Below are 19,610 nucleotides of genomic sequence, written 5' to 3'. Positions count from 1 at the left end.
AGTGCAGAAAAAATTATATCTGCACGTTAACTGCCCTGAAAGTGAGAGTTGTAAGAATATGGTATCTCTGTTCTCCTACCAGGCCCCATCTCCTTCCCACAATGCAGCACTGCCGCCAGCTCTGTTGTTTGCACTTGGAGTATCTTAGAGTGGGACTTGAACCTTTGACCTATCTGACTCAGGGGGTGAGTGTAGCACTGAATGAACCAAGCGGACACTATCGGTGGTAATCATAACAACACATTAGTTTATCACTGGATCGATACGCTTTGCAATTGAGGGAATCCTAATGAATTTCATTCTTCTGCTTTGGACACTTTCAAAATGGCTGCCCCCATTCGGAGAAGCAGGAGAGGATATTAAAGTGACAATAAAATGCCTATTAATCTTTTGAAGCATTAAAGGCTTATTCCTGTTAATGCAGAGCACTGAATTTGTTAGATCCGGGTATCTTGATGTTGTGTCCTTCAATAATCAGACAAAGACTGCAGGGAACAATCAACAGGTGTTTACTGAATGAGGGTTCAAACTGCAACTGACTGTACAGAGCACTACTCAGGGTTTATATACAGGTATGGTCACTGCCGGTACTACAGGATACAGGAGCTGTAAAAAGTAGTTCTCCCCCTTAAAGGTACATACATTACAATTCCTCCCCTTTTAGATTAACAGTACCATAACACTCATTTAACAATTAAATATCAAACTAATTACAATTAACACTTTTAACATGCAACATTAACTGGAAATAGTCTATTTATAAATTCAGTCTTTGGGGAGGCTTCCTGATTCTTTCTGGATAACGCCTTTCCCGAGTGTCTCGCTCTTGGTGCGGAGGCGATTCTAACACCCTGTCGTCAGTTGATTCATCAGCTTCCAATGCTATTGTTTCTGAGGTAGATGCGACCTGTACGTCTGGTTCCTCACCAAGTACGTATGGCCGAGACATGGGGTTGACTCGTTCCTGTGACTCTAGGATCTGGTCAGCATGGCATCTCACAATGTTCTCCCCAACATCCACTGTGTACATTAGCGGCCCCTGCCGTGTGCATATCGTTCCTGGTTGCCATTTCTCTGTTCGGTAGTCGCAGGCCAAGACTGGTTGCCCTACATTGAAGCTCCTTGTCGACTTCTCATTGATGTGCTGGAATTGCTTATTCTCAACATCTCTTCGTACATTTGGTCTGAGCAAATCCAGACGAGATCTCAACCTTCGGTTAAAGAACATCATGGCCGGGGCCTGGTTGGTGACTGCATGTGTCGCATTTCTGTAGGCTAACAGGAAATTGTCCACCTTATGCTGCAGTGGAATGTCGTCATCGCACATGGCCTTTACTGCTTTTTTAAAGGTTTGTACGAACCTCTCAGCCAATCCATTTGTGGCTGGATGATACGGGGCGGATGTATAATGCCTTACCCCATTCCTTTTCATAAATCTTCGAAACTCTTCAGACACAAACTGTGGTCCGTTATCAGAGCAAATCTGCTCTGGCAAGCCGTTCCTGGCAAAAATGGTCCGTAGGACTGCAATAGTTTTCTCCGTGGTGGTGGAGGACATTTTGATCACCTCAGGCCATTTTGAGTGCGCATCCACGGCTATTAAAAACATTGAGTCCATGAATGAACCAGCAAAATCAATATGCACCCGTTGCCATGGAGATGAGGGCCACTCCCATGGGTGTAGAGGGGCATGTGGTGGTGCATTTTGGACCTTCTGGCATCCTGAGCAGCTCTTTGTCAGGTCCTCGATTTGCTGATCGATCCCCAGCCACCACACATAAGCCCTAGCAAGGCTTTTCATTTTCACCCCTCCCAGATGACCTTCGTGAAGCTCATTGAGCACTCTCTCCCTTAACTTGGGTAGAATTACCACTCGGGATCCACACATCAAGGTCCCCTGGCATACTGACAGCTGTTCTCTTCTGGATGAGAATGCTGGCAACAGTGAGTCGCCATGTGCTGGCTATCCCTTCACCGTCAAATCATATGGCCGAGACAGTGTCGGGTCATTTCAGGTCTCCTTCTCTATACCAGCGTTAGTTACTGGCAAGCATTCAATTATAGTCGAATGAAATATTTTGACAGGATCCACTGCTGGTGCTTCCTCCGCAGTAGGCAGTGGCAGGCGTGATAGCCCATCGGCGTTTCCATGCTGTTTCGTGCCCTTATACTCGATATCATATTGGTGCGCCCCTAGAAAAAGGGACCATCTTTGTAGCCGTTGCGCAGTCATCACCGGAACGCCCTTCTTTGGATTAAAGATGGAGACAAGTGGTTGATGGTCAGTCAGCAAGGTGAACTTCTGCCCGTGCAGATAGTGATTGAACTTTTTCACTCCCCACACTAGGCTGAGGGCCTCCCTGTCAATCTGGGCATAGTTACGCTCGGCTGAGGTTAGTGACCGAGACGCAAAGGCTACTGGCCTCTCCGAGCCGTCCGGGAATTTGTGTGACAGCACCGCTCCAATGCCATAGAATGATGCATCACACGCCAACCGAATTGGTAGTGCTGGGTTGAAATGAGCCAACACCGCTTTCGATGTGATCAATGCTTTGCTCTTCTGGAAAGCTCGTTTACATTCGTCACTCCACTTCCATGGTACCCCCGTTTGCAGTAGGGTGTTCAGTGGGTGTAGTACGGTAGACAAATTCGGCAAGAACTTATGGTAGTAGTTCACCAGCCCGAGGAACGACCTCAGTTGTGACACATTTTCCGGTGCTGGAGCCTTGACTACTGCCTCAATCTTTTCAGGGGACTTATGTAACCCCTCTTTATCAATAACGTGGCCACAATACGAGGTCTGCTCCTGGAAAAACTCGCATTTGTGGCGATTAGCTTGGAGCCCATATTCCTTCAATCTAGTGAGCACCTGCTCCAGGTTGGCGAGGTGATCACTGTCATTTTCGCCCATGACCAGGATGCCGTCCAAATAACACTGGGTCCCTGGAATCCCTTGCAGGACTTGTTCCATTGCCCTTTGCCAAATAGCTGGAGCTGATGCTACCCCGAACACCAGCCGGTTGTATTGGTAGAGACCTTTATGAGTGTTGATCGTGAGGTACTGTTTCGAGGCTTCTTCTACCTCCATTTGCAGGTACGCCTGGGCCAGATCAATCTTAGTGAAGCGTTTCCCTCCAGATAGCGAGGCGAAAATATCTTCAATCCGTGGAAGCGGCTATTGTACAGTGTGAAGGACTGGGTTCACTGTCACCTTAAAGTCCCCACAGATGCGAACCTTCTTTGGTTCCCCAGGCGTATTACTCAACGACCTCTTCATTACAGGAATGATGGGTGTAGCCCACTCGCTCCAGTCCACTTTGGACAGTACTCCTGAACGTTCCAAACCTTCCAGCTCTGCTTCGACAGCTGGGCGGATCGCATAAGGTACCGGTCTGGCCTTAAAAAACTTTGGGCTTGCATTTTCCTCTATTTTGATCATCGCTGTTATGCCTTTTAGTGTTCCGAGTCCCTGCTGGAACACTTCTTGTGCGTCAGTTAGCATTTTTGACAGTTGTCCAGGTGTGACGTCGTCATCCTTTTTGGCATCTACAGTCAGTGCTTGTATGGAATGCCAATCTAGCTGTATCTTCCGGATCCATTCACGTCCTAGTAGTGGTGGTCCTCCATCTGGCAATACATATAGGTCCATTTTTGGTGTTTCCTTGCCGTTATATATAACGTTCACCCTTAATTTTCCTTTGGGGTAGACTTTTTGCCCCGTGTATGTCTTCAAGACAATCTTTGTATCTCTCAAGTGTATATGTGAGAATAGCCGCTTGTAGCCCCTTCGGTTTATGACTGTTAGGGCTGATCCTGTGTCCGATTCCATTTTCACTTGGACTCCTGCTATCTTGAGCGTGACCCAGATAGTTTGGTGATCCTCCGTTTTGATCACATTATGTAGTTTCAGACAACCCAGCTCCTTGCTTCCGGAGTCTGTATCACACTTCTGTTCGTCTGAACTACTCTCCGTCACCTTATGTACCTTCTTGTACTTCTCCTGTGGAGATTTCTTGCTGCTGGTTTTCTTTCCCGACCTGCAGACTCTTGCTATGTGTCCTACTTTTCCACACTGTCTGCACACTTTGTCCTTGAACCAGCAATCATTATGGTCGTGTGTTGTTCTGCCGCAGCGATAGCACTTCACTGTTCCGCATGACATTTCATTTGTGCCATATTCTTGCGGTCTCCGTTGTATCTCTGCAGCGCCCCGTGCTGCTGCTTCATGTGATACTGCAATGCTGAAAGCCTTGTCCAGCGTAAGATCCTTTTCTGATAGAAGCCATTTCTGGGTTCCTTCACTTTGAAGCCCACACACAAACTTGTCCCTTAAAGTATCTGCTAGTCCCTTTCCAAACTGGCAGTGTTTCAATAGCTTGCGCCGTTCCATTAAATACTCAGCATTACTTTCATCTTTATGCTGGTTCCTTTTGTGAAACTTAAATCTTTCTGCTATCAGCAGTGGTGTGGGGTTTAAGTGGTCCTGTAGGATTGACACTATGTTTTCAAAATCCTTTTCTACTGGCTTCTCTGGGGTTACTAGGTTTTGTAGTAAGCCATATGTTTTTGCACCCATTGAATTCAACAATACCAGCGCTTTCTTGTCATCTGGCACTTCATTCGCCTTGCAGTATACTTCTATGCGTTCGACATATGTCGTCCAATCTTCGACTTCATTGTCGAACGCTGTGATACTGCCACTCTTCGGCATTTTTGGGTGTGGTTAGACTGGCTTAAAATGGCGTCTCCCGCGCTTTCCTTTCTTCCCCGCTGCGGCTTAAAATGGCGTCTCCCGCGCTGCTGCCAACGCCGCTCTCGGCGGTCCTCCTTGCAAATGGCGACGCCCTGTGGGTTTCGTGCGCTGCTCCTGTGCTGCTGCCAATGCCGCTCTCTGCGGTCCTCATGGCATTGGCAGTGCCTCACGTTTTCCTGCGCGCCTCTCTCCCCCGTTGACGCTGCTCAGCCTTTGAACACCGGCTGCGCTCTGCTCTCTCTCGCCTCTCTCCCCTGTTGACGCCGCTCGGTCCTGAACACCGGCTGCGCTCTGCTCTCTCTCGTTGACGCTGCTCGGCCCTTGAACACCGGCTGCGCCCCATGCGCTCTGCCCTCTCTCTCTCCCCCGTCGACGCCGCTCGGTCGGCTCTAGCCGCTGCTGTCCGGGAAGGGTCTGCGCGGTACCTGTTGCCAGCCCGTTTTGCTGGACCACCATGGCTGGAAAGCCAAGCCTGGCTCTCGACAGCCTCCCCTGCGATGCCCGTGCTTCTGGACTCGACCTCCTTCCACTGTTCTCCAGGAGCGAATCCCTGGGAGGTGATGTAGAGTTGCAGGTAGGTTCGAATCTTTCTCGTCGCCAATGTTAGATCCGGGTATCTTGATGTTGTGTCCTTCAATAATCAGACAAAGACTGCAGGGAACGATCAACAGGTGTTTACTGAATGAGGGTTCAAACTGCAACTGACTGTACAGAGCACTACTCAGGGTTTATATACAGGTGTGGTCACTGCCGGTACTACAGGATACAGGAGCTGTAAAAAGTAGTTCTCCCCCTTAAAGGTACATACACTACAGAATTCAAATGACTAGATAATTCAAACTTTTTTTACAGCTTAAAAAGCCTCCAATGCTGTTTTATTCCAAGCGCTTAATTCAGATTACTGAATACTTTATGGGAATTTTAGTGGAAAGAGATAATTTGGCATCAGCAGGAATCGGCTGTATCATAAGCCTGTGGGTAACTATGAGAAGCTATCTTTTTCCACTCATTGACCACAACACCCAGAAGTTCACCTCCACAAGGAAACTTAATCAGAATTCCTCTTGGATTTGCTGTCAACCATATGCTGGACACCAGAAATCCCCATTTTCACAAATCTTTGAGGGGAGTTGCTGTTGTTGTTGACTCACACTTGTCCGCTCTTCAAAAGAATTAATTCTTTGGATGTGGGCGGCGCTGGCAAGGCCGGCATTTATTGCCCGTTCCAAGTTACCCAACGAGCGGTTCGATACAACCGAGTGCCTCGCTCGAGTCAAGGGTCAACTGCGTTGGTGTGGGACTGGAGTCACGTGTAGGCCAGACCGGGCTTGATGGCCGGCGCGGACACGATGGGCCGAAGGGCCTCTTTCTGTGCTGTATAACTCTATGACTCTATGACCGGGTGAGAGAGGGCAGGTTCCCTTCCCTAAAGGGACATTAGTGAACCAGTTGGGTTTTTAACAACAATCTGACAGCTTCGCGGCCATTTTTACTGATACCAGTTTTAATTTCCAGATTTCTTTCTAATCCGAATCCGAATTCTCAAACTGCCTTTGGTTGGGATTTAGAACTCACTCATTATTAGTCCAGGTCTCTGGACTACTAGTCCAGTAACATGAGCACTGAACTAGCGTACCCCATATTAAGACAACCGCCATATTGCAAGAGTGGTTAGCAAAGCATATGGGATCTTGGGCTTCATAAATAGAGGTATTGAGTACAAAAGTAGAGAAGTTATGCTGAACCTTTATAAAGCGCTGGTTAGGCCACAACTGGAGTATTGTGTCCAGTTCTGGTCACCACACTTTAGGAAGGGTGTGAAGGCCCCTGAGAGGGTGCAGAGGAGATTTACCAGAATGGTTCCTGGGATGGGGGATCTTAGCTACAAGGACAGGTTGGAGAAGCTGGATTTGTTTTCATTAGAGCAAAGGAGGTTGAGGGGCGATTTGATAGAGGTGTACAAGATTATGATGGGCTTGGATAGGCTAGACGGGGAAAGGCTGTTCCCACTAGTTGATGGTACAAGGACTAGGGGACACAGATTTAAGGTTTTGGGCAAGAGCTACAGGGGGGATATGAGGAAAAACTTTTTTATGCAGCGAGTGGTGGGGACCTGGAATTTGCTGCCAACGGAAGTGGTGGAAGCGGAGACACTCAGGGCTGGATTTTCATTGAGGAGGCGGATAGGAGGCGGGACTACAACTTTCGGGTTTGTAGTCCCGCCTCCATTGAGTTGTAGCCAACCCACACGATTTTGACTTGATTGACCTTGTTGAGCCCGCCCAGCGGGCTCAGCAGGCCAATTAAGGGCCACCCGGCAACAGGTGATGTCACAGATTGATATTTCATCTGTCAAGACCTTTTGAAGCTGTCAAACACTGACAATCTGTACTCTAAGTTAATTCCTTCCTCTCAGGATGATTTAGAGATCTCCCCAGAACAGAAAGCTGAATCCTCCAATTTTTGACAGCTCGCGGCCATTCTGCTTTCTGTGCCGGTGAGATGAGGGACTCCCGAGACCTGAAGGAAGGAAGGCTGTAAAGGTAAGTAAATGTAAGTAAAACTTCTTTAAACACTTTACACACACCAAACACACTTACCTCTACACGCATGCGCCCATCACTCACCTGAACACCGGACATCTTGACCCCTCCAAGCCCTTCAGCCCGACGGCCCGCCTCACTAACTTGGCGTGGTTTGGAGCCATCGGGAATCCCACACTTCACCAATGAAAATAGGGATTAGGCTAAAAACTGCCTGTTAACAGGCAGTTAATTGGCACTAATCCCCTTCCCGCCTCGGAGAGGCGGGTCCCAGCGCGGGTCGGGTACCCGCCTCCTTTGAAACTGGCATGGAGGCGGGTTGGGGGCGGGATGGGTTCGTGCCCCCCGATTTTGAGATTTTAACCCCCCACACACCTCCAATCCCGCCTCCACGGCCCAATGAAAATCCTGCCCTATGACTCTATGACCCAGTGAGAGAGGGCAGGTTCCCTTCCCTAAAGGGACATTAGTGAACCAGTTGGGTTTTTAATGACAAACCGACAGCTTCGTGGCCATTTTTATTGATACCAGTTTTAATTTCCAGATTTCTTTCTAATCCGAATCCGAATTTTCAAACTGCCTTTGGTTGGGATTTAGAACTCACTCATTATTAGTCCAGGTCTCTGGATTACTAGTCCAGTAACATGAGCACTGAACTAGCATACCCCATATTAAGACAACTGACATATTGCGAGAGTGGTTAGCAAAGCATATGGGATCTTGGGCTTCATAAATAGAGGTATTGAGTGCAAAAGTAGAGAAGTTATGCTGAACCTTTATAAAGCGCTGGTTAGGCCACAACTGGAGTATTGCGTCCAGTTCTGGTCACCACACTTTAGGAAGTATGTGAAGGCCCTTGAGAGGGTGCAGAGGAGATTTACCAGAATGGTTCCGGGGATGGGGGATCTTAGTTACAAGGACAGGTTGGAGAAGCTGGATTTGTTTTCATTAGAGCAAAGGAGGTTGAGGGGTGATTTGATAGAGGTGTACAAGATTATGACGGGTTTGGATAGGCTAGGCGGGGAAAGGCTGTTCCCACTAGTTGATGGTACAAGGACTAGGGGACACAGATTTAAGGTTTTGGACAAGAGATACAGGGGGAACGTGAGGAAAAACTTTTTTATGCAGCAAGTGGTGAGGACCTGGAATTTGCTGCCGACGGAAGTGGTGGAAGCGGAGACACTCAATGTTTTCAAGGGGAGACTGGATAGGCACTTGAGGGAAATAAACTTGCAGGGCTACGGGGATAGAGCGGGGGAATGGGACTGACTGGATTGCTCTGCAGAGAGCCGGCATGGACTCGATGGGCCGAATGGCTGCCTTCTGTGCCTGATTCTGTGACTCTATATTAGATGGGAGCCAACGTTGGAGTGCGTTGACTGAACACTAACAATTATTGTTTTTTATTCACAGACGCTGTCTGGACGGGACATCGAGTACCACTTTTCCGACAACAGTAGCCTCTTTTACCACAAAATGGAAAATGGAACGCTCATCCTGAGTAAGATCGGTCCCGCCCTGCTCATCACGATGACGAAAAATACCCGCCCTCCAAGTCCAGAGTTCAGTCAGCAGGTTGGAAAGCTGGTGAACGACCGCCCAATCGTTGCTTGGGACATAGTTGCATCCAATGGGGTCATTCATGCTATCGACAAGCCTTTACAAGCACCTCCTGCACCAGTAAGCTGGAACACAATTTAGTAACATTTATGATGAAAGCATTTCATGTACAATTAGAATGGAAAGTTTTATTTTTTTATATTCATTCACGGGATGTGGGCGTCGCTGGCAAGGCTGGTGTTTCATTGCCCGTCCCCCTCATTGCCCCTCGAGAAGGTTGGTGGTGAGCTGCCGCATTCTTGAACCGCTGCAGTCCGTGTGGTGAAGGTGCTCCCACACAGTGCTGTTGGGGAGGGAGTTCCAGGATTCCTTTTAATCTCCATTTTCTACCTGAGGGCAGTTGAACGGGCAATTGTAGCCTTTCAGCTCTTTCAAGACCAGTGTTGATCTGTGGGTCAGGCAACAGGAAACGCAAAAAATATAAGGGAGCCCTTTACACAAAGTGTTCTTTTTGTCTGACCTCCATCCTGCCGCACCCCGCCGCCTCCGACCCCCCCAGTCCTATCCCACTTGAAAGCTTTCGGTGTCCGTCAGTGCGGGAACTCACACTGTGTTGACAGTTCTGCAAAGTGAGCATTACAGAATCTGGAATCTGGAACCCATTTTCATCGTTCCACCATTGGTGGCCGTGCCTTCAGCTGCCTCCAGCCCTGCACGCTGGAATCCCCTGCCTAAACCTCTCCGCCTCTCCACCCCTCTTTCCTCCTTTAAGTCGTTCCTTAAAAACCTACCTCTTTGGCCAAGCTTTTGGTCATCTGCCCTAATAGCTCCTTCTGTGGCTCGATGTCAGATTTTGTCTGATAATCGCCCCCATGAAGCGCCTCGGGATGTTTATGGCGCTATATAAATGCAAGTTGTTGTTGTTGTTGTTGAATCTCTACTGAACGTCTAACTCCTTCTTGCCTATCTTCTACTAGGCTATACCTCGTGCTGTTCACACTGGAGCTGGCGTGGGGATTTTCTTCGCCTGTACCCTGGGAATAACTGCTTTGGCAGTAGCTGCATATTATTACTACAACCATAGAAGGGGACCTTTCAGCTTCCAGTACTTCAAGGTAACACCTCAACGATGTGAAGACACTGGACATGATGCCCCTTCCCCTTTCTGCTCCTATAGTCCACCTCTATCTCATTACCACGCTACTACAATCTGTTTACAAATACTGTTCCCACTGTGACTTGTTTTTAACTATTTATGTTGTACCCAAGACTTTCAAATGACAAATTAATGACGGACACCCACATAAAAAAAAATAGCAGCACACCATTCCTGCCATCCCAGCTGAAAGCTTCACCTTTGGAGAATCAGGGCTCTGATGTTGTATCGCTGCGTCTGACCCGTACGTAGATTCCCCACGGGGGAGTGCAGGATCGCAGAATTCCATCTAATCACTAAATATCAAAAATGGTAACTCATCAAACACAAATATCATCCTGCATAGGAATTGCTAGACAAAGAAAGACCACGATCCATCTAGTTTGCTTCCTACCACCCTGGTAGCCACATAATACAACGATAATGGAGTTGTTCTCTGATCACAGCGATCGATCAATTAATCTACAACAGACCCAGACATGAGGCGAGGATAATCTCCCAGTGGTGGAGAGCTTTGGGAACCATAGGTCCAAAGTCACCTTTTCCCTCACTTACCACATGTCATGTCTCAAATGACTCCCATACTGCATCCCAAAATGAAAGAAATCTATCTAATTTGCATTTGAATGAGTCAATACTTACTGCTTCCACCGTCTCCTTAGGGAGTCTGTTCCACAGATTTTTTTAAAATTTGTTTTATGGGATGTGGGCGTCGCTGGCAAGGCCAGTGACGTAAGAAAACAACTAAGCACTTGGTTTGAGTGTAACACAAGGCTTTAATCAACTGTTTCACAACCATGAGTTCCAGTTACATCACTAGTTCCTGGTTACAAAAACGTCCTGAGCAAGCTGGGCCCACGCCCGAGTATTTATACTACTTGGACGGCGCCACCAGCTGGCCGCTCAGTGTTATCTCATGAGTCATTTCTACATGAATGGTAAGATTCATGACAGCCAGCATTTATTGCCCATCCCTAGTTGCCCTTGAGAAGGTGGTGGTGAGCCGCCTTCTTGAACCGCTGCAGTCCATGTGGTGAAGGTACTCCCACAGTGCTGTTAGGGAGGGAGTGCCAGGATTTGGACCCAGCGACGATGACCACTCATTCACTGAAATATCGTTTCCACAGATTAGTATTGAATTTAACCCCCCCCCCCCGCCTTCGACCGCAGGCTGTGCCCTCTGGTTCCACTGGTTCTGGACAACAACTTTGTTATAGATGCAAATAATCTTTTTTTTTTAGAAAACAGTTACTCAGTGCTGCGTGATTCTGACCCAGATCCAAAACTGACAAGCACCTTACAACGAGCAAAGCTTGCCGACCAGGCAATAATTAAACTTTGGAGGGGAGGGGGGTTGAATTTCTGGGCGGGTTCTCCAGAATACCCGCGGTAACTTTGCCAGAAGATCCGCACAACTCCTGCGAGACGGCATTATGCCGTTTCTCCGGAGTTTCCGCCGCTCTTCCGGCGGCTGGAGTGGGGAAGAAGCCCCTGCCAAAAAAAATTCAACCTTAAAAGGGACACTGCTCCACCTTAGCCGAATAATATGCTGTGCATTACCCGGTATTGAAACTCGCGCCTTTATAAAACACATCATCGCCTGAGCTGCCGGGGTAGATTTTAGTCTTCACCCACCGGGAGCTGAGCGGATCAACCCACCCCTTATAGAACCCACCCAATTTTCCTTCTGACTGAACTCAACGGGAGGTCAATCTGCTGGGCCAGATTACCACCCAAGCGGTGAATAGAGGAAAAAAAAGCTACCTCACTCTGAGCAATGCCACAGGAGATCTGCTAGCTACAGGAAACTCTTTTTTATCCGGGACTGGCGTAGTGCCGGTTTATCAAAAAGTCCGGATTACAGAGAGGTATAGTAAAAGGTACGAGAGCCCCGTACACAGCAACAGAGCCAGGCTTCCCTGTTGCTTAGCAACAGGTGCAGGAACCCCGGTTACACAGACACAGATCCAGGAACGGCCACTAATTTGAAGTAAAACTTACATGAACGTACTCCTGAATTTTGCCGGTTTACAGAGATTTCCGGTTATTTAGGTGCTGGTAAATCGAGAGTTTCCTGTATATAGTAAAGTAGTTTGATTTTTGCACTCGGGTATCCCGCCCTGTTACGGATGTAAAACAATCTTACAAATGCTCCTAACCCGCACGTCTGAGCTCCAGCCTGAAAATGAGGTGATGCACAATCCCTGACCAAACAACTAATAAACTGAGTGATCTAAACCTCTGTTTATTTAATAACAATTTGAGTTGTTGGTCTTAAAGGCGTATTCTTTGCGCATTGGGTGGCATAAAACGCTGTCCCTTTTAAACCCGCATACCATCTGATTCATCATGAGCAACACCACGGGAGGTTTGCCCTTGTATAAAAGATATTTTGAGAAGCAGCCGCCACGTGTACAAATTTCTGCATCACACTGTATTTTTTTTGGAAGTATAATAAGCTAGTCCTTTCCAACAAACGGAGAAACTTCCCCCCCAACAGAGTCTCGTGCATGGGACAGACTAACCTCTGGCTGACTTGAGGACTCTGTTCGGTGCAATTAGACCCTAAGTGACCTGAGGATTGAGGGAGTGCAGCAATTACACCGTGTAGCTTTTTTCAGTGACTCGCCAAGTCACGCACAGCTACAGAATTGCCAAGGTGCGTTATGTGATGCAATGCTCCTGTCCTTGTAAAACAGCGTAATGCCCGATGTACCGCGAGCGCAGTCGCGGGGAAGTCATGCTGGCCTTTGTCGAGATATTTGAGAGGCTTTCCCGTTTACTTTTACAGTCCGATGAAGGCGAATGTATATCATCGTTTGACGACTCAACTCCCTCCAGGTTCAGCAACCCGGTGTACAACAAGTTCACCTCTTCCACAGACAGCGGCGATGACCCCTTCTCTGTAAGTTATTTACTGATAAAGTACATGTGGAAGCGATTGGAGTAGAGTTGAAAGTAGACCTCTGTAATCTTCCGTTACCATCTAAAAGGAGTTGCAGGAAACATGCGCATTTAGAAAAGAAAGACTTGCATTTATATAGCGCCTTTCACCACCTCACCACTTTACAACCAATGAAGCACTTTGGAAGTGGAGTCACTACTGTAATGTAGAAAACGCGGCAACCAATTTGAGTACGGCAAGCTCCCACAAACAGCAATGTGATTTGTTAAGGGAAAATAGAGTATGAGAGTAAGCTTGCAGGGAACATAAAAACTGACTGTAAAAGCTTTTATAGATATGTGAAGAGAAAAAGATTGGTGAAGTCAAACGTAGGTCCCTTGCAGTCAGAATCAGGGGAATTTATAATGGGGAACAAAGAAATGGCAGACCAATTAAATACATACTTTGGTTCTGTCTTCACAAAGGAGGACACAAATAACCTCCCAAAGATGTCGGGGAACATAGGGTCTAATGAAAGGGAGGAACTAATAAAAATCAGTATTTGTAGGGAAATGGTGTTAGGGAAATTGATGGGATTGAGGGCTGATAAATCCCCAGGGCCTGATAATCTACATCCTAGGGTACTTAAGGAAGTGGCCCTAGAAATAGTAGATGCATTGCTGGTCATCTTCCAAAATTCGATAGACTCTGGAACAGTACCCATGAATTGGTGGGTAGCTAATGTTACCCCACTGTTCAAAAAGGGTGGTAGAGGGAAAACGGGGAATTATAGACCGGTAAGCCAGACATCGGTAGTGGGGAAAATGCTAGAGTCCATTATAAAGGATGTAATAGTAGAGCACTTGGAAAAAAGTGACCGGATCGGACAAAGTCAACATGGATTTACAAAAGGCTTGACTAATCTACTGGAATTTTTTGAGGATGTAACTGGTAAAATAGATAAGGGAGAACCAGTGGATGTGGTGTATTTGGACTTTCAGAAGGCTTTCGATAAGGTCCCGCATAAGAGATTAGCATGTAAAATTAAGGCACATGGGATTGGGGGCAAGGTATTGACTTGGATAGAGAACTGGTTGGCAGACAGAAAGCAAAGAGTTGGAATAAACTGCTCTTTTTCCGAGTGGCAGGCAGTGACTGGTGGGGTACCGCAGGGATCGTTCCTTGGACCCCAGCTATTCTCAATATATATTCATGATCTGGACGAGGGAATTGGATGTAATATCTCCAAGTTTGCAGACGACACAAAGCTGGGTGGGCGTGTGTGCTGTGAGGAGGATGCCGAGAAACTCCAGTATGATTTGGACAGGTTGGGTGATTGGGCAGAAGCATGGCAGATGCAATATAACGTGGATAAATGCGAGGTTATCCACTTTGGTGTCAAAAACAGGAAGGCAGATTATTATCTGAATGGCAATAGATTGGGAGAAGGGGAAGTGCAATGAGACCTGGGCGTCCTTGTGCACCAATCGCTGAAAGTAAGCATGCAGGTGCAGCAGGCGGTTAAGAAGGCAAATGGTATGTTGGCCTTCGTAGCGAGAGGGTTTGAGTACAGGAACAAGGATGTCTTGCTGCATTTGTACAGGGCCTTGGTGAGACCACACCTTGAGTATTGTGTGCAGTTTTGGTCGCCTTATCTGAAGAAGGATGTTCTTGCAATGGAAGGAGTGCAGCGAAGATTCACCAGGCTGATACCTGGGATGGCAGGAATGACGTATGAGGAGAGATTGGGTCGATTGGGCTTGTACTCACTGGAGTTTAGAAGAATGAGAGGGGATCTCATTGAAACTTATAAAATTCTAACAGGACTAGACAGACTAGATGCTGGAAGGATGTTCCCGATGGTCGGGGAGTCCAGAACCAGGGGTCACAGTCTAAGGATAAGGGTTAAGCCATTTAGGACAGAGATGAGGAGGAATTTCTTCACCCAGAGAGTGGTGAACCTGTGGAATTCTCTACCACAGAAGGCAGTTGAGGCCAAATCATTAAATATATTCAAGAAGGAGTTGGATATATTTCTTAAGGCTAAAGGGATCAAGGGAGATGGGGAGAAAGCAGGGACCGGGTACTGAGTTTGGATGATCAGCCATGATCTCATTGAATGGCGGAGCAGGCTCGAGGGGCCGAATGGCCTACTCCTGCTCCTATCTTCTATGTTTCTATGTGATAATGGCCAAATAATCTGTTTTTAGTAATGTTGGTTCAGGGATAAATATTGGCCAGGACACCGGGGAGAACTCCCCTGCTCTTCTTCGAATACTGCCATGGGATCTTTTATGTCCACCTGAGAGAGCAGACGGGACACACTGTTGATGATTGACCAGCCAGTGCCTCACTGACCAGACTTAGGTGGACCCATCATTAGGGACTGCAATTCTTCTCACTCGGCTCTAAGTCAGTGCCCTAATGGGTAGGTTGGTCAAGCAGCAGATAAGCTTACCAGTGCTATGTGCAGTTTTAGCAATACCCCTGCCCGCACCTGGGGATCTCCAAGTCCTTGGTTCTTGCCAACCTGTCCCAGGCCCTCAGTAAGTAAGGTGTATCTGGGCTTCTACCTGCGTGGGTTTCTTTGTAGATTAGTTTGGTTTAGAGATTATTAAGTATGGCGAATGTGTTTCCATTGCATGTCAGATAAAAGTGGAGTAATATGAATAGCATTAGCCATGAGGCATTTTGCCTTTCCCACCATTAATAGGTTGCTCCTTCTAACAGATGGGGGGAAGCATTACTGGCTCTGATAGTCTTTTCTGATGACTATTCTGTATATGACATGCATGTTAAAATTAAGAGTGTATTGTGCAGGATAAATGGTTATCTACCATCTCGTGTGCACTTAACCTATCCTAACCCTGCTCCTAATAACTAAAACAAAAGTTAGTTAAAAAAACTATGGATAGAGGCTCCCCCGCTGATGTATCCGTTGCTAAGTGTGGAACTGAGCCACTCAGCCCAGAGACCCCAGGCTTGATCCACGGTCTCTTCACAGTAGGTTGATCCGAGGCAGCCAGGCTTTAGGGACTCAGGAATTAGCCCCGACGGCCTTTGGCTGAGGAGCACAGAATCGGCCAGTGTGCTCTGGTGGCAAGTGTGTGTGTGGTGATGTGAAGTGAGGATAGGATCCATCTCACTCTTTGGCCTATCTACGCTATTCATTGTCACATGGTAGGTCGCTGATAGGCATCTTAACTTGGCCTAGAGAATGACTAAAGGCTACTGGTGGAACTGTATCATAAGGACATAAGAAATAGGAGCAGGAGCAGGCCATTCGGCCCCTCGAGCCTGCTCCGCCATTTAATGAGATCATGGCTGATCTGATCTTGGCCTCAACTCCACTTTCCTGCCCGCTCCCCATAATCCTTGACTCTCCTGTTGCTCAAAAATCTGTCAATCTCCGCCTTGAATATATTCAATGACCCAGCTTCTCCAGCTCTCTGGGGTAAAGAATTCCAAAGATTCACGACCCTCAGAGAAGAAATTCCTCCTCATCTCCGTCTTAAATGGGCGACCCCTTATTCTGAGACATTGCCCCCTAGTTCTAGATTCCCCCACGAGGGGAAACATCCTCTCAGCATCGACCCTGTCCAACCCCCTCAGAATCTTATATGTTTCAATAAGATCCCCTCTCATTCTTCTAAACTGCAATGAGTATAGGCCCAACCTACTCAATCTTTCCTCATAAGACAACCTTTCCATCCCAGGAATCAACCTAGTGAACCTTCTCTGAACTGCTGCCAATGCAAGTACATCCCTCCTTAAATAAGGGGACTAAAACTGTACACAGTACTCCAGGTGTGGTCTCACTAGCGCCCTCTACAGTATCCCAGCAAGAGTCAAATTCAGTTGAAGAGTGTGAAAAATTGAGCTGAAACAAAGGGGGGGGGGCGATTTTGTGACTAGGGGCGCGTTGGAGGTGGGACTGCTGCATGTAGGGTCGTTGTCCTGCCTCCAGCGATATGTGGCCAACCCACGCTATTTTCCCTTGATTGACCCTGTTAAGCTCGCCCAGTGGGCTTAGCAGGCCGATTAAGGGAAAGCTGGTTGCAGAGCACGTCAACGTATGACGTGTCATCTGTCAAAATTTTTTGACAGATGAATTGTTATCGTTTGACAGCTCTGTGAAGCTGTTAAACAGTGACATTCTCTGCAGTTTGATGAGGTCTTGCATAAAAGACCTCATCAACCTTCTTTCTTTTACAGAATTGAGATGGTTGTTGCATATGAGAATGCAACAGCTATCTCTCATCTGCAACACGGAGGTCCGAGAGCCTCCGCATACAAACTGACTGAAGCCTACAGGAAGAAACAAAGGTAGGTACACTTTTAAAAACACTTTGCACTTACCTCAGATACTCACCTCTCCACACTTGCGCCCATCATTTACCCTCACAGCACACTTTTGGACCCCTCCGATCCCCGCAGACCCAGTACTCGCCTCGCTGACCTGGCGGGTTTCGGAGTCTTTGGGAAGCCCGCACTTGAGGGCAAAAAGGGGATAATCCTATTTTCTGCCTGTTAACTACCTGTTAACAGGCAGTTAATAGGCTTTAATCCCTTCCCGCCTCCATGGAGACGGGACCTGGCGCGGGACGGCTACCCGCCTCCTGGGAAGATGGCATGGAGGCAGGTTGGGCACCCGATCCCAAATTCTGCCATTTTCCTGGCAGTCCCGCCTCCATACCCACCTCCCCAGGGCTGGCAAAATCACCTCCAAAGACTTTAAACAGTTCTGAAACATGGCCATTACTAACTGCAACATGACAGCCTTTGCTAGGTGACAGGCAAGCGCTTTTGAAAGGCCCCGTACTATCCTCCTGATACTCTCTTGCTCAGGAACGAGCTCTTTTTTTTCCCAATTATTTCCACTGCAGCAGTGAAAGACAAATCTAATAAGAGCTTTGTTAAGAAGAAATTCTGAAATCCAAAGAGTTTTGAGAACGTGATGAGGGAAAGATTGTTTCCTCGGGTTGGCGAGTCAGTGACGAGCGGTCAACAATTATCACCAGAGAGTGAGGAGAGAGGTTAGGAGGAATTTCTGTACACAGAGGGTTGTTGGAACATTGGGCCAGAAATTCGGGTCGGAGGCTTCCCGCGGGTGCAAGCCCCTGACCTGCACTTACCTAGCGCGCCGGCCGTTGTGCTGTGGGCCCGCGTGGGATTCCGATCCTGGGCCTCCTCCAGCTGCCGGCGCGCAGGGCTCGCGTATCCCAGGGGCGCAGTTAGTTCGCAGCGTCCCCTGGGATCACGTGGGCCATGGAGAGCCAATCGGAGCAGGGAATCTCTATTCATAGATTAGACAGGAAGACCTATCAAATCTATGAATAGAGTTCGGCCCCAAAACCTAACTAAAACTTCAAATAATTTTTTTTTAATCACATTTTTAAAATAACTATAAATTACATAAAATAACTATTTTAAACAATAATTTACATTTTTGAAACAATTAATTACAGTTTTTGACAGGGCTAAAAATAAACTTACCTTTCTTTAAAGTATTTAAAACATTTTTTCCACAGGTTTATTATTTTTAATTTTACTTAATTCACCACTTACCTTGTTAAAAGCAGGCCTTGCGATTGCTTTTTAAACGCGCAGCTGCTGGAGACTTACCCTCCCGGAGAAACCTGTAAAAAAAAGGGAAGTTCCAGGTGTACGCGCTGCCTCTCCGGCGCACGCGTTCGACCTGTGAACCCCTTCCTTTAAGGGAACGGAAATTTCGGTTTCCCGCGCATGCGCAGTGCATGCACGACACCGGCACTTTCGTTGGGCCTACGCGTGAGTACCCAGCGCGTACTCACCCATGGGGACCTGAAGTTCTGGCCCATTGTCACTGGGAGTGGTTGAGGCAGGGACCATTGCCCCTGAGGAAAAATTAGATGAACATTTGAAGCAGTGAAAGATACAAGGCAGTGAGGTTAATCAGACTGCTCCAGCAAAGAGTGCCACACGCAAGGGCCTTGTATGCTGTTAACTACTATGATTCTATGGCACTAGGCTTAGCTTAAGAAGGAACCAAGTGTTCCAGCGCTAAGGACCCAAAAACCGGCGTAAATTTCGGCATAATTTCTGTCTAAGTGCAATCCAGGAAATTCCAGCCCTTCATTGCTATGATGATCTCAGTTTTTGCCAATCTAGTTACAGACGCTCCAATATCGTCATAAGGTGTGAAGTATGTTGCCCTCTAGTGTGTTATATTACATAGAATTTACAGCACAGAAACAGACCTTTTGATCCAACTGGTCTGTGCCGGTGTTTATGCTCCACACGAGCCTCCTCCCACCCTACTTCATCTCACCCTATCAGCATATCCTTCTATTCCTTTCTCCCTCATGTACTTATCTAGCTTCCCCTTAAATGCATCTATGCTGTTCGCCCCAATCACTTCCTGTGGTAGCAAGTTCCATTCTCTGGCCACTTTCTCGCCACTCTCTGGGTAAAGAAGTTTCTCCCGAGTTCCTTTTTGGATTTATTAGTGACTATCTTATAATTGTGTCCTCTAGCTTTGGACTCCCAGCCCTATGTTTCCACTTGTGGGGATTTTCTCAGCCCCGAGGGGGCGGGCATGGAGGCAGGACTGCCGGTAAAGTAGCAGAAAGTGGGGGCGGATGGCAAACCCATCCCCAGCCCGCCTCCGTGCCCTTTTGCCAGGAGGCCGGAAGATGTGCTGCTTCAGATCCCGTCTCCTGGAGGCGGGAAAGG

At 47.5% G+C, this 19,610-nt stretch overlaps 1 protein-coding gene across 1 annotated transcript in view; it reads left to right on the top strand.

The window, feature by feature from the left end:
• The window catches only part of LOC147106398 (stabilin-2-like), a 206,221-nt gene extending 193,259 nt beyond the window's left edge, over positions 1-12,962 (top strand). The window contains exons 65-67 of the mRNA XM_086009731.1: positions 8,710-8,976; positions 9,834-9,971; positions 12,804-12,962. Coding sequence (XP_085865857.1) covers positions 8,710-8,976; positions 9,834-9,971; positions 12,804-12,962 — 564 coding nt within the window. The remainder of the gene's footprint in view (positions 1-8,709; positions 8,977-9,833; positions 9,972-12,803) is intronic.
• The last annotated feature ends 6,648 nt before the right edge of the window (positions 12,963-19,610 follow it).

This window comes from Somniosus microcephalus, chromosome 16 (assembly GCF_052327205.1).
Source record: "Somniosus microcephalus isolate GS21.2 chromosome 16, FLI_Smic_1.0, whole genome shotgun sequence".
Classification (NCBI taxonomy): Eukaryota; Metazoa; Chordata; class Chondrichthyes; order Squaliformes; family Somniosidae; genus Somniosus; species Somniosus microcephalus.
This window is presented reverse-complemented; position numbering and strand designations above follow the sequence as displayed.